This window comes from Myotis yumanensis, unplaced genomic scaffold (genome assembly GCF_028538775.1).
Source record: "Myotis yumanensis isolate MYYU_CA2020_CCGP unplaced genomic scaffold, mMyoYum1.0.hap1 SCAF_12, whole genome shotgun sequence".
Classification (NCBI taxonomy): domain Eukaryota; kingdom Metazoa; phylum Chordata; class Mammalia; order Chiroptera; family Vespertilionidae; genus Myotis; species Myotis yumanensis.
Window position 1 is genome coordinate 27,168,441 of NW_027223763.1, and position 15,401 is coordinate 27,183,841.

General features: G+C 50.4%; 1 protein-coding gene across 1 annotated transcript in view; it reads left to right on the plus strand.

Moving 5' to 3' along the window:
* SHB (SH2 domain containing adaptor protein B) overlaps positions 1-15,401 on the plus strand; it is a 124,037-nt gene that overhangs the window by 63,971 nt on the left and 44,665 nt on the right. The window contains exon 3 of the mRNA XM_070431138.1: positions 13,762-13,977. Within this exon, the coding sequence (XP_070287239.1) occupies positions 13,762-13,977 (216 nt within the window). The remainder of the gene's footprint in view (positions 1-13,761; positions 13,978-15,401) is intronic.

Consider the following 15,401-nt stretch of genomic DNA (forward strand, 5'->3'; position numbering starts at 1 on the left):
ACATATATGTGTACATATACATGTTTGTGAGTATAAGTACACAATATATACCCTAGTGCTCCCCAGACCCTTGGCACTTGATTGTGGCTCACAGGTGTCCCACAGTTAACACTTGCCCTGGGGCTTGGGGTTGATACCAGTGCATTCATTTACTCCACCCTGTGTATGGTGGCAGTAAGAGTCCAGTCTGAAATTTGGGGAAACAGGCCTGGGGGACCTGACTAGCCCAGCCTCCCGACACAAGATAAAGTGCAGTGGGTGGACCAGGGAAGTGCTCACCCCTGGGCCTCCTCAGAAGCCTTTGATGGCTCCCTATTGCTTAGCCATTACAGCATGAGCCTCTTAGGCCAGAGGTACTTGAGCAGATGACGCACTTAACTAAATAGCCCCAGAGAAGACTGGGTTTTAGGCTGTGAGCTTCTTTCTCTAGGGCAGGGGCCAGGTTTCATTGATCAGCATTTCCCCATAAACCAGCACACAGGGTGCTCAGTAGCTGAGCGATCCAGCAAAAGAATGAACTAGTGAAGTAGCTGGTATCCGGACCTCCACCGTCACTCTAGTGTGGCTTTCCAGTCAGGACTCTTGGTCCATTTCCTGAAGCACATCTCTGCTTGCTGGATGGGTAAGAATTTGTGCTGCTTGTAATCCCTTCTGACCCCTTGACAGGGAGCCCTTTCAGGAGGCAGCCGCTTCGGTGCTGGGCATCGAGATCGAGACCCACGTCACCCTGAGCACACCCCCTCCGCAAAGGGCGGCCTGTTTGCTATCAACCATCTTAGGTTGCTTTTTGATTCACAACTTGCTGATCAGCATTTGCTGATGGGAATTACCTGGCCTCGTGACTTAGAAGAAAGGGTATAAGTCCCTGCAAGAGCAGGACCTTTTGCAGATCCCAAAAAGTGATCAGGCCTGTTCTTGTAGCTATGTGTCTTGGGAAAGCTTTTGTCATCTGCGGCTTAGACTGTAACTACAGTTCTTTAATGTGTGTCTATTAATCCAGCGCCTCCATAAGGACCGGCAGCATGTTATGGGGCCATGTTATAATTAAATGTACATCTTAGAGTTAAAAACCCAAACGTAATTTCCTCTGAACTCTGTTTCCTAAACTGCAAATGTGTCAACATGACAAGAAATGGAAATTGTTAAACGTTCACAAGAGCAGAAGCTGCTGATCTAAACCCCATCCCCCTGGAATGTTAAGCAGCAGATGCGGGGATTCCGCAGCCACCGTGCTTCCCAAAGGCGGCAGGGGGCCGTAAGGACCCCAGCTCTGTCCTACGACCTCCCTGTCCCAGCCTCAGTTTCCTCATATGTCCTGGGGTTAATATAAAACTCCTAGCACAGTGCCTGGTTCAGAGTAGATACTCAACACGTGCTGTCACAACAACAACAGTAAAGGGGGTAGTTTCATGTGCCACAGCTGCACATGAAACTTCCTTAAAAAATTTTTTTAATTAAAAAATATGTGCTCTGGGTAAGAAAATTTGGCATACAGGCTACAGGAAATAAAAGGTGCAATCTCTCTCCAAAGACAAGCATCTGTTGTATTTTCATTTAGCCTTTTTCCCATTTGCTGACAAAAATACACATCTCTACACAGTGCAAACATTGTTTTTTACATAATGCTGTCCTGCTACACCTTGCATTGCATCACAAATCCTGTCTGAGGTCATCAGTTCTGTTGCATGGCTCTATGTGACCACAGCACAGTGTACTCAGTCCTCCCTAGTCATAGCCTTCAGCTGGGGTCCTGTTTTTCATTGTTACTTCTGAAGCAAACATCCATCCATGTACATTTATTTCTGTGTGTGGGTCTGGGTATTTCTGTAGATTGAATTTCCAGAAGTGGAACATCAGGCCACGGGGTATTTAATTTTTATTAAATCCACCAGTTTTCTCTCTGAAAAGGCTATCTCCACAGTTGATACTCCTCCCACTAGTCTATGAGCACAGTTCCTTTTTTAAGGTAAATACATTTTAAAATATCTCTTTTCTGTATTAAATTTGCAAAAGACTACTGTTCTCTCGGCCCATGTTTACAGAGCATCTGTGGAGCCGTGTTCTGTGCTCGGAATCACAGGGTGTGTCAAGATGGGTTGGACTTGAACTTGGCCCTCAGCAGCAGGGGTGCGGGTGGGGGTGGGAACTGAGCACACAAATGTCTGGAGCTGTGGTCAGAGTCTGGGGGCCCCTGGGCTGAGGAATTCTCACACTAACATTGAGAGCGTGGTTGCTGATACAAGATGTCAGGAACACCTTCCCAGCTTCTTAAAGGGAAGTGCTAGTGATGGTGTCGGATTCATCTGTGAGCTGCTGCACGCCGCTCTCGTGCTGTGGGGTTCAGGACATGGTGTCCCAAACCAAACAGAAACCCTGACTGGGAGCTCTGGGGCAGCAGCGCTTCAGGCTGGGCATCCTGGAAAGGAGCCAGTGGGGAGAGAGATGGCTGTCTCCACTCCGAATCTCAAGGCGCCTCTGCTCTCGCCTCTGCTCTCGTGCTCCAGGCCTTAATGACACCTTCTCACAGTATGGAGTCTCTTCAGGACACTTTTTTAGGGCCCCGAGGAGGGGCTGTCCTTGCATTTCCCAGCATAAAAGTATTCATTATCCAGATGTTTCCTTCCAAATAATTCTTGAGATGGTTGTGTGGATGGTGTCATCTGTGATGGCTATTGACAGGAAAAGGCTGCTTGAAAGTGGTTCTACAGAGGTAGCTTTCAGGTTTCTAATTCTTGTGTGTAGCACCCCACTCCTCTTCCAAACAAAACAAAAAATAGAATCGATATTTTGTGTTGTGACACCAAAAAAATACAAGATGTGACAGTAAAGTTGGACATACCAGTAGGTAGGAGTTGTGCTGATTTCTCACTCTGTGGCTTGGCAAGTCCCTTCTACTCTGGGCTTCCCATTGGCCCCCTATTACGTGATGAGGTTCTGCCTACCAGGATCTGTTTATAGTCTGATGGTTATAAGCCCCAAATAATGCAGAGGGCCTGTGGACAAGAAAGTGCTGTATGGAGTGAGGGAGTCTTGCTGTTGGTCTTTTTGATTGTGTGGGTAGGCCTTTGGCAGGTGGTCATTCCTGGGCCAGGTAGGGATCTCCCCACCCTGAGGTCCTGATCTTGCAGTGGCTCTGCTATTGTTAGGTCTCCAGAGGGCAGAATTTCAAGTCCCTCTTAGGGAGGCGATGCTTGGCTGCATCCCTGTATTTTGGGTCAGGACACATGGGAGATCTCCTCTGCATTGGGATAAAGAGGTTTTGTAGACCCAGCTCGCCGTGTTGGTACACATACTTTGCAGGAACTATTTCTTGAAAGGGGAATGGACAGGCAGCCCAACCGTGGACCATGTACTGGGCATGTGGGAAGTACTCTTCATAGAGGCATGTATGTATTAGTCAGGGTTCTCCAGGGAAGCAGCCAATAAGAGAGATTTATGATAAGGAATTCGCTCACACAGTTATGGAGACTGGCAAGTCCTAAGACCTGCAGGGTGAGTCAGCAAGCTGGAAACCCAGGAGAGCCCATAGTTTTATTCCTGTCCAAGTCTGAAGGCCTGAGAACCAGGAGAACTGATGGTGTAGTTTCAGCCTGAAGGCTAGCAGGCTCAAGTCCCAGGAAGAGCCAATGTTTCACTTTGAGTCAAAAGGAAGGAAAAAGCCAGTGTCCCAGTTCAAACACTGTCAGGCAAGAGGAATTGTTGTTGTATTTGGACCTTCAACTGATTAGACCAGGCCCACCACATTAGGGAGAGAATGTTTTATTCAGTGTTCTGATTTAAAAGTTAATCTTATTCAGAAACACTCGTAGAAACACCCAGAATGTTTTGATCAAACATCTGGGCTCAGTCAAGTTGACACAAAATGAGTTATCGCAGGCAGGAGAACGTAGCTGTGCGTTGGAGTGGAGCTCACCAGGCAGGGCTCTCATTGCATATGGAGGTTAAACTTGGGAGGAGTTTGTTGGAAGGTGGTTGGGATGCTGAGGCCAGGGACCCCACATGATGGTAGAATGGGTGCTCCCTCATATGTCCCCTTCACATTCTGGAGCTGTAGCCCTGGACCAAGAAGCATGTGTAAACATCCACTATTTGAAGAATCGGATGGAGGGACTTTGGAGCCAGAGCAGCCTCTGAGACCATCTGCTATACCCCTTCCTGCTTCACCTGCAAGGAATCTCAGCCCCATAGACCGAGCAGTTGTCTAGGTCACACAGCTGGTCAGCGCAGGGCCAGGCTGGTATCGGGCCGGCAGCCTTGTCACCACCATCCAGAAGGCCGAGGTTGTCCAAGTCCCCAGGGGGATAAGCGCCTCTATTGAAGCAGTTCCAAAGCAGGGAAGGCTGGGGCAGAGAGCTTGCCAGAGCTCAGCAAGTTGCTTCCGGCCAGGCAGCTGTGCTGGGCACAGGGCACAATGCCAGCAACACCCCTCAGCATGAGACAGTGACGTCATGACCAGCAACAGCCACCACCAGGTAGGTTTGACCCATTTGGCTGCAAACCTGGCATGTGGCAAGGGGTACCTCCTCAGGTGAAGGGAAGGGTCATGCCTAGAAGGGGCCTTGTCTCTGCCCTGGGAGGCTGGCACTCTGCTCCCAATGCCAGTTTGTAATCACTTGCTTAGGGCCAGCTAGACTGGGACAGCAGCGTGTATTGGCTGCCCCTCTTAAGTTTTAGAATGTGCTGGAATTCCCCCTTAACGGGCAGCTCTCCTCCTCATGATATTGCCCTTGGCTTTCCTCCCGACTGCTTGACCATGATTTCTGAAGGGACCTGTGTATGGTCCGAGTCAGATAAACCTCGATGACCTGTTACCTGCCTGGTACAGGGGGGCTAGCACCTATGGTGAACGCGTTGGTGTTGTTTTGGACCCGGTAGAGTAGAGGAAGCACCAACTTGGATCAGAAAGATGGCATAGACAGCTGCAGGGTTAAGAAGTTGAGCTGCTGGGATTTAGAGCCAGGCTGCCTCCATCCCTGGCTTGCTCCATGACCACCTTTACAGTGGCGATGTCAACAGTAGCCCCTCATAGAGGTGCTGTGAGAATTAAATGAAGGACTGGATGCAGTGCTCCTAGCACAGACCCCGGCACAGCATGCACTCAGTACTCGGTAATTCTTAGAGTGTTATCGAGAGTTGAGCCTTCAAGACATTGGCTGAACCACTCAGCTTGTCTGAGCTGCAGGTGGGGAGGGGCTTGGGTGTGGTCATGGCTCCTCCAAGGCTCATTCTGGGGGGGGACCATGAACAGGCAGGTGCGACTAGTCTGTCTCCCGTAGCTTTATCACATTAGCATGTAGCCCGAGGCCTCTCTAGAAGCTGAGACCTCATCATGCCCAGCAGACTGGAAGATTGCACCAGTGGGCGGCTGGCCCTCTTTATAAGCACGACCATCAATACTCAGATGACACAAGGCTGGACTCGCGTCTGGCTTGATTGCCAAGGCCCCAGGCAGCCCCTGCTGACCCTGGCCTCTGTCTGCAGCACAGAGGTCAGGGGGCACCTGCCCCTCTCAGGGTTGAACTGAAAATGTTAGTGCCATTTCCACCTCTGCCCCTCATCCCAGTGGAAACCCTCATTTCCGTGTTTGGGGCTGTTGGCAGGAATGTGTTTTCTTGCTGGATCCTGGGCATCCTCTGTCCACTTCCTGAAAGGGTGGCGCCCTAAGTGTTTGCCCGTTGGACTTTCAGGTCATCAGCAGCTGATTGCTACACCCGGGTGTTTCCTGCCAGCTTCTAAAAAGACTGCTGTGTGTGTGTGAAAACGCAAACCTGGTTAAGGTTCCTGGTCCACATTTTCCAGTTTCCAACCTCTGAGTCTGCAGCCTCCCGCCACACTCAAGGCCTTCCATAGCACAGCTCTACTTTGCTGTTTTAGCCACTTTCCACCTCTTCTTCCTCATAAGTAATGGGCACAAAGCAACTCAAACAATTTGATTTTCTCTCAAAATCCCTCAAGCTTTCCTCTGCCCATTTATTTGTGCTTGTCTGGCCTTGGTCGCCCTTTCTCCTGCTGCCCTGGCCTTCACCTGTCTGAATCTTCCTCCTTCCCTTACGTGCATTCTACCTGGGCCTGCTGTGTGCTGTCTGACACCAGGCGGATCCCTAGGCTTCCCTGACCCTTGAGGGCCCTCCTTGCACTAGTACCTAAGATTCTGTGAAAGGCCACCTCCTTCCTAAAGTTTTTCAAACTCCCAAGGACTGCATTCGCTTTCTTCCTCCACCCAGCTGCCACTGTCTGTACCACCTTAGGGTGCTTGGGGCCAGTCAGAAAGTGAACCCAGCCGAGCCTCTGAACCTGTCTGAGCCTCAGTTTCTGCGATGTAAAACTCAGTCCCACTTGCCTTGCTAGGAATGATACACTGCCTGTGCCCAAGACGGTGCCTGGCACCAGCAGGTTTCAGTAACTCATAATTGTTATTCACTCAGTGCTTATAGATGTTTGGTCCTGATTCTCCTGCTAAACCAGGAGATCTTTGGGGAGGGGGGCGGGGGGAGCCTCATCTAACACCCTGAGAGTGCTCAGCACTCTAGCACACAGTAGGGGCTCAGTGGATGTTTGAGAAAGCAAAGCAGGCAGGCTCCCGCTGGATCTTACAGTTGGTATAGAATTGGAAGGCTGTCTCCTGGGGAAGTGGCTGCTCCAATGAAGACTTGTGTATGCGCTGCCTAGGAGCAGCCAGGATCCTGGAGCAGCCAGTTCGCCTCAGTGAGTCTCCACAGGGGATGGCGACAGAACTCGGGCCTGCACCGCTCAGGCCCCCATCCCCGCACGCGAAGGCCGTCACAGGAAGAGTGCAGAGCGGTGGGCAGGGCTGAAGGACGCGGCTGTCATCACGGAGAGTGCCCGAGAGCTCTGCGAGAGGCCCGCATGGCTTTTTAAATCCAAGGAAATCATGTTCGGTGTCATCCGGTGTGCAGGCTTATCTCCCTTCTGGGCCACAGAACAAGGCAGCTCCAGGGGTGACCCTGCCACTGTACAGATGACCGAGGGAAGGGAGCACACCAGGCTCCTGACTCAGACCCCGGCCAGTGCCAGGCCTGCTCTGCTCCTGACGGGACCATTGTTCCTGTTCCACACCCCGCTTCCGCAGAGCTCGCCCTCTGTTTCTTGGGTGTTTCTCTGCACGCCTGGAAAAGAGATGGTAAGAGAACTCCAATTAGTCAGTCTCCTGGCTTCGGGACAGCTCCGGAAACCAGACTAGATAGAGGAGGAGGGGCCTCCTGCTTGTGTCATGCTGGGTTTGTCTCCAGGCGTTGATTCCCAGCCACCCTGCCCTGCCCTCGCTTGCCCGCAGTGTCCACCCAGGAGGTCTCCTGCTGCCACCTCGGCCTCCGGCCTCCAAGGGACACCTGCATCCAGGCATCCGTTGAAGCACCCTGGTCCAGAGGGTCTTTCTCCAGAAGCTTTTGAACAGTTCCGGTGGGGAGAGCGTCCCGTCTCCACTTTGATGTGGTGCCCTGGAACTTGGCGGGGTTTCGGTTGCGTGTCTAATTAGAAACAGCCGCCCGCCACTGCATGGAGCCCCTCACTTAGTCTGCAGCGCTGGGTGTGCTTTTTCGCACCCGACCCGCCTGAAATAGATGCCCCTGCTTCCAGATTAAAAACAAGACAGTCCGAGAAAAAGCTGTCGGGAAGCATCTAGGAAAGGCAGGAGTTAGAGGACTTGGGCCTCCTCCCTGCCACTTTCTTCTCAGCCCCAGGCCTCAGTTTGCCCATCTGTAAAATGTAGACTCCTGGTTGCTGAGGCCTCCCCTGTGTGTTTCGCGTTGTGCACAAGACTTGAACCAAGGCAGGGTTCCCACGTGGAGGCGTGAGATTGCCAAAGCAGCAGCTAACATGGGAAGTTGTGGATCCAGAAATGGAAGTATGTACTAGTAGTTCTGAGGTTGGTATTGAAACCCAATGCAGGTTGGCCTGTCGGATTTCAGTAAGCAGCCCTTTGTAGCTCTGGGGGACATAGGGCAATCTCAGAGGAGGAGGGGTCTTGGAGGGTGTCCCTAGGAAGCCCCAGTGGTGATAATTGGGACAGTCACTCCTGGAGCATTCTGTCCTCAACACTGAATGCGAATCATAACTCATAACATCCTTCCAAGGTGGGTGCTGAGGTAGCCACCTCGAGCGATGAGGAAACTGGGGCAGCTCGGCCCGGTCCCCACTGGGGCCAGGATTCAGGCCCAAGCAGTCTGGCAGGACCAGTGTTTTCAGCCATCACACTTGCTGTTGAACCTGTTGCTCACCTTCCCCCGGGCCTTGCCTCCCTCCAGATGGCTGGTGCAGGGCAGACCCAGTCAGGGGGTGGGTGTGTTGTCCTAGTAATGTCACCCTAGACCTCTGAGTCTTCAAAGCTGTGTGGGAGAAGTCTCATGGCACAGCCAGCACGCCCTCCCTGGCTGAGGAGAGGTTTCATAGGCTGAGAGGTGCTGACCTCCGTGGGCCACATGTCCCTCCGAGCTCTGCCACCCTGTGATTTGGGATCTGGTATGGATTCCCAGACAAGCCCAGCTGGGAAAATTAGAGGTGAGGGGCCTGCAGGCCAGCGTCTATCATTTCCAGCTAGGCTCCTACACGTCTGTGCCAGCCTCTCCCCGCCCAGCTCCGCCCTGCCCAGAGGTTCTAGGGCACCTCTCCTTCGACACTCCTGGAGGTGCCATCCTGAGGCATTCAGGGCCATTCAGAACCCACTTCCACCTGCCTCCAGCTTCCCCTTTCACTGGGCCCCCTGGATGACCCTCCTTCCCCATGTACACCTGTGCTCCCATCCCCTGTGCCTCCATCAAATGCTATCTTCTGTGCCACAACCTCATGTCTAAATCTCAAGGCCCTCCCCAGTTTCTCCGGCTGAATTGTAGTGCCCTGTCTGCTCTCTGATGAGGAGTCTTTGTGTCAGGGGCTCCCTGATGGCCAGGACTGTGCCTCATTCATCTCCGTCCAGCTCTGGTGCTGGTAGTGCCTGGCTGGGTGTGAGGATGGCTGGGTGCTCCCTGAGACTGAAGCCAAGCCCCGCCCTCCTTTTCCTGTTCCTGACGGGAAGGTAAAGAGGTAACAAAAAGGTTTCTTTTCTTCCAGTCTTCTTACTAGTGAAAGTATTTACCATAAAGTGTGTTAGTGTATTTTTTCATTTACTTGTGGGTTCATCTACTTTCAAAATGTAGATTTGAGGCTGACTATAATAAAAAGAAATGTGTATACTGAAGCTATTATAATAATCAAAATCCATGTAGAAGGAAGGGCAAGAGAATCCACACAATATCTAAGCTAACATAGCTATTGAAGTTATCCATCTAAATAAACTATGAGCTTCCTGGCAGCCAAAGGAAAATTAAAAAGGGGTGGGAGGCACAGAGTTGATGAATGCTGCAGTGAAATGTAGCATATAGCTCATTGCTTGTGGGCTTGGGGAACTCTAAACCTTCGTCAAATCCACTCAGGAGGCTCCTGGTTTGCACCAAGCTCTGTCCTGGGCCCCTCGCTCACATAGTCCCCTGGCCCTTGCCTCTCCATGGCAGTCGGTCAGAGCACCTGCCTCACCTCCTGGCCCTGAGCCCTTGGTGAATGCACCCAGGGTCTCTTTCAGTTCTTCTGTTGTTCTTTCTCCATATGTAGTTCCACTTGAAAACCTTTCTACTCCAGAGGTCGAGAGAAATTCCCACTCTCTCAATTTAATGTTTCTGCTCCCTGCCTAAGAGGCATGAAATCACAGCCTGCCACCCACTATTTAAGGTCATTTTCCATTAATTTATAGATGGTGATGTCCAGATAACTTGTGACTTAAAACATATGGTCACCAGCTCCCCTATTAGACCAGCCTCTGGATCGTCACAGATCGGTCCAGGTAACAAGGAGGAGGGACCTGGTCATTAGACAGGAGACGTGGCGTCTGGTGAGCTGGCCTGGCGTGGTGGCCCTTGACTTCCTGGGGCTCTTGGCCAACCTCTCCTGGGAAAGAAGATGCTCCCTAAATGGGCCTTTTCTTGGGGAAAAGGCAGCTGCTTCCAAAACACGCACAGCTCTGTAAGCCCAACCTGCTTAAAATTATATTTACCTTTATGTGTTCCCGTCTTAATTACATTTTTTACTAGCATTTTCATTCATTATTTAAAACAACGTTCAAAAATAATTATGCAGTAATTCCTTCCTCTATACACAGTGGCTGTTTACCTTCCTGCCTCAGAGTTCCAGCCCCTTATTCATGTGTATCTGTACTTACAGCACCGCTGCCATCAGAGTTTAGGTATTATGGGATGCCAGCATTCAGCAATTCCTAAGCAAAGAGTAGAATTCCCGTTGGGCATGCTCACATTGTCCAGGACTTGTTTAGAAAGCCCATATTATGCAGTTTGCTCTCAACACATAAACAATCTTGTATTTTACTTTTTAACTTAGCATAATTTCATGCGTGCTTTTCCATGTAGCTACATAATCTTCAGATTTATCATCTTAATGGCTGCTTAATATTCCATCCAGTTAGCATGCCATAATTTACTTAACTGTTCCCTATTGTTGGAGCCTTAATGAAAATTTGAATTCACCATGTAAAACGGAGGAAGCTTGTTTTAATGATTACCATTATAACATCGCCTGCCCTAACTGCATGCCATTACTAACCCAGCTTTGTAAGGCACAGATGCTTTGGGAACAATAAATCCTGTGTGAGAGGTGTACTCACGAGGCCCTCTGATTTAATGGCTAATCTGTTCCCTGGCACGTGTTTTCCTTTTAGGTTGGTATTTATGTAGAATATCCATCTCTGAATATTGCCTAATACTAAACTGTAACATGGCTGTCGGGGACTTTTCGGAAATTAACTGGAATTGGGGGCAAATCTGGCTGTCAGCTGTCATTCATTTATCCCATCCAGATTCATTGAATATCTGTTTGCAACCAGGCTCTGGGAGAGAATAAGGGGCCCACAGAAATGCATCTGTGAATTGCTTTGTGGTGCTCAAGACTAAATGGTGATTCGCATGCAAAGTGCTTTGTAAACTGTAGTTTACCCAGTAGTGGCTGCTGGTCCTGCTTCTGAAATAGGATGAAGAAGAAAGGGGTTTTCCTGGGTCAGTGCCTATCAGCTGTGTTCCCGGTGTCCTGAGCGCTCGAAATTCTCCAAAGACAGGGGGCAAGTGCACTCCTTAGAAACCAGGGCGGGAGTGATACAGATGACAGTGACCTTACAAAGCAGGTCGCTTGTCTACAGTACTTTACAGTTGGTCTTCACCTTCAGCTGACCAGATTCTTTCTACCTTTTTAAAAAAAAAAAATTATTTTAGAGAGAGGAGGGGGGGGGATGAGAGAAAGAGAGAGAGAGAGAGAGAGAGAGAGAAACATCGATGTGAGATAGAAGCATCGATCAGTTGCCTCCTGCATTGGCTCGACCAGGGATTAAATCTGCAACCTGGCTATGTACCTTGACTAGAATGTTGAACCCAACTTTTGGTGTACAGGATGATATTCCAATTAACTGAGCTACACGGCCCAGGGCCAGGTTCTACCTTCTATAGCTCTTCTCGTTTCCTCTTCTTCCCCCGTTCCATCCCCCCACCCCCACTCCGCATGGAAAAAGAAGCATCATCCCCAAAACTAACAAATTTACTCACAATAAAGTGTGCTTTGCCAAAGTATGGGACATGTGCTCAGAGGAGACAGGATTTTAGGTGGCCTGAGAACCATGTTGTAAGAAGGTTTTTTTTCCTTTTCATTCTCTCTAAAAGGAGAAAGTGACAAAGAAACTGTCTTTCTGGGGCTTGCATCCCTGACAGCTGTCCAGCATCTGCTCATCTCCTGCTCAGCCAAGGGAAAGCACGCCTTGGGCCGGCCTCCCAGGGGGCAGTGGTACCTGCCTGGTCGATTTACTCCTCCTTCATTCTTTTTATGTTTATCAACTGTTTAGATGATGGCTTACTTTTTAAATATTATTTTCTCTAAAAATGAATAAATAAATTTGGTAAATAATAACCTAGTTGGTACTCAAGCAATGGCAAACTTGTGACTAAATGAAGTTTGGGAAGTACTACCCTAACGTTATTTAAGGTCCACACTGACGACCCCAGCACAGCCTCAGCTGGCTTCTGTTGTATCAGGGCCTGTACTCGGGCTAGGACGGCTGTCACCCCAAGAGCTGGCCTAAAAGCAGTGCTCTTGCTTGGAAGGGCGTCATCACTCGTGTGTTTTGTCAGTTGCTCTTTAAGACACGTATGATTCCACGTATCTCTCTGCCATTGTTTAAATAACTCACTCTCACGACCCTCACCCCTTTTGTGTCCAACCTCACCTCCACTCTCTCACCTCCTTGGACCCAGTATTCCAACAAAAGTGGACAGTGAATAAATATACAATGGGATATTATTCGGCCTTAAAAAGAAATGAAATTCTGACACATACTATAACATGGAAGAACCTTAAACATTATGCTAAGTGAAATAAGCCAGGCACAGAAGGACAAATATCACAAGATTCCCCTTATATGAGGTACCTAAAGTATCAAATGTACAGAGACCAAGGGCTGGGAGAGGGAGGAATGGGGAGCCATTGTTTAATGGTACAGAGCTTCAGTTTGGGAAGATGAACAAGTCCTGGAGATGGATGTGGTGGTGATGGTTGAATATACTTAATACCACTGAACTATACACTCAAAATGGTCAAAATGGCACATGTGCAATGCTTCACCAGGAAAGCAGGCAGGGAGCATTCTCCTAGCCCCGCCGCCTTGGCTTGCCCTGGTCCCACCCCAGGGAATCCTGCCCTCTCCCATTTCCCACCTGTCAGAGCTGTCAGTTCACATGTCTTCTGCTCCTGCCTCCACCCTCACAGGCCCCGCATGGAGCCCCTTCGCTGTAGTGTCATGGTGATTTGGGTTATTGTATCTCTTCTGGAACTGGTGCGTTTCCCAAGAGCAGCCTCTGCAGCAAACCCTCCCTTCGCTGTGTCCTGGGTGGGCCCTGCACACAGTGGGTGTTGATCGGAGCAGGGAAAGCATCTCTGTTTGACTCAGAACCAGCTGACTGTGGCATCCTTGCATCCCTCTTTGGCCCCCACTGGCCTCTCGGGAATGAGGTAGCCCCTCAGTCCACACGGGAGCCCGTGCTGGCACCCTCCCCACGAGACTAAGAGCTTTCCTTCCTTATTCAGAAGTGGAATGGACACCGGCTCTCACATCCCTCAGAGGTGCTCAGTGTGTTAGGAGGCAGGCAGGCTCTGGGGGAGGTGGGAATGCTGGGAAGGAGCCACTTTGCAGGGGAGAAAAACAGTGACCCAGGCTCCCTGGGGAGGCTTGTTGGGTCTTTTAAAATGAATATGCAAGCTGGGTGAAAATTTGAGGATCGTTCTGTTATTCAGATGGGGAATGAAAGTGCCAAGAATGGAGAACCGTCCTATTGGGGGAGGCTCCACTGGTCTGTAAAGCGAGGGGGTGAGAGCTCTGTGCTCTGGGCTGGTGTGAGAACACACCTGGAACATCATGCGCACGTCGGGGCCGTGCCCTTGAGACTGCAGTGAACCTGTGGATGGAGGCAGTGAGCCTTCTACCTCTCTTATCAGGCCTGAGAGCCTGAGATGTTTGTGAGGAAACCTTGCCTGGGGAAAGCAGAGATGCTGCCTTCAAGGAGTGAGAGGAGCAATTGAATGCAGAAAAGGGGCTGTTCCTGTGCGTTCATCACCTCCTTGGCTGGTGGCTCTGAACCCCTGTGGGTGTCACCTGGCAGATCCCAGGTGAGGAAGTGTGTGTTTCAATTCCATGACACCTCTGCTTCCTTTTTTTGCCTGCAGAATTTCAGAGGCAGGAAAGTGTCCGGTCCCAGCACAAAGGCATACAGTTGTATGACACCCCTTATGAACCCGAGGGCCAAAGCATCGACTCGGACTCAGAGAGTGCAGTCAGCCCCCGACTGCGGGAGAGCAAGCTGCCCCAGGATGACGACAGGCCCGCTGATGAGTACGACCAGCCATGGGAGTGGAACCGGGTCACCATCCCAGCTCTGGCAGGTAAGGAGCCAGTGGCCCTGCTCAGAGGCGGCACTGACCCACGCTGGACACTCACCTTTGGTAAAGGGCGTCAGTGCACTGTCCCTGCCTGCTCAGATAAGCCAAGGGCTGCATTGGGTCATCCAGTTGGGCTGTCCTTGCTTCTAGTTCAGCCGAGCCCCTCAAAAATGAGAGTCCTGGAGGGGAGGGAGGCCAGGCCAAGAGAAAATCCTGGGTCTCAGTTCCAGTCTCCCCAGTCTTCATGGAAGCCCCAGCTAATCTCATTGTCTGACCCTGTCTCAGTCCTGTCCGTAATGCTCTAACGCATTGAAGCCAAGATCTCAGACTTCAGTAGAAACTTTCTTAGAAACTAAAACAAAACCAATCTGCGTTGTGTCTCCTGGTGTGCCTGAGGGAACCCAGTGCCACACCTAGTTGTACAGCTTGCTAGGCCTGTATGCGGCCAGGGCTGCTGCATTTCCAGTCCCGGCTTTAACATGGACCAGTTCACAGAGCAAGGCCTTGGGCACATCCTGGCCTTAGGGCTGGCCCGCCCCCTGGTCAAGAGCCCCTGGACTGACTCAGGTGCCTCCCTTCGGCCCCACTCTGAGACTGGTTTCAGCCTTTTGGAAAACAGTCTGCCACATGCCTCAAGGTCTTGAGCTTGTTCATACCCTTCAATTCTAATTCCAGTCCTTGGGATCCATGCCTAGGTTATGATCTAAAATTCAGAAAAGGTATTGCTCATGGGCCTGAAAGATGGGGAACAACCTCAATGTCCAGCAGCTAGGGGCTGATCAAACGGAATATTGTGCAGTTGCTAAAAAGTGCTCTTTACAAAGAGTTTATGACAACCGAGTGAAATGCTCCGGTCCGATGTTAAGAGGTGAAAAGCCAGACGCAAAAAAAAAAAATCTTATGCATTTAAAAATTTAGGCATATGAAAAAGAGACATTGAATTGAATGACTAATTCTTACCACATTGAAGGTCATAAAGAGAGAGTTTTTCTTTTTAAATCTCTGTTGCTTGGACTTTCCTTTTTTCATGCACAACTAGACCCTTCCTCCCTTTTTGGGCCCCAACAGTGAGGCTCCCATTCCAATGCCCTTAATGATGTTCTGGCTGTTCCAGCACATACTGTTTACAGTTCCCTGGACATACCACTGTGCACATCCTATCCCTTCTGCCTATATATGCCTTTCTTACCTGGAAAAATCCTGGGCATTCTTTGGGGCCCAGCTCAAACGTTGCCATCTCTGTGAGCCTTCCCTGGTGCAGCCACTCATGCCATGGGATTCCTTTCTGCCTCTTGGGCCTGGCAAGCTTCCTGCACTCATCCCTGGTGGACATTCCTCTCACTATGTAGAGTTTGTTTGTAGGTGCTGGTCTCGCCCGCCAGGCTGTGAGCACTTGGCTGAGCCAGTGGTGAGGTAGTCGTGTGGCT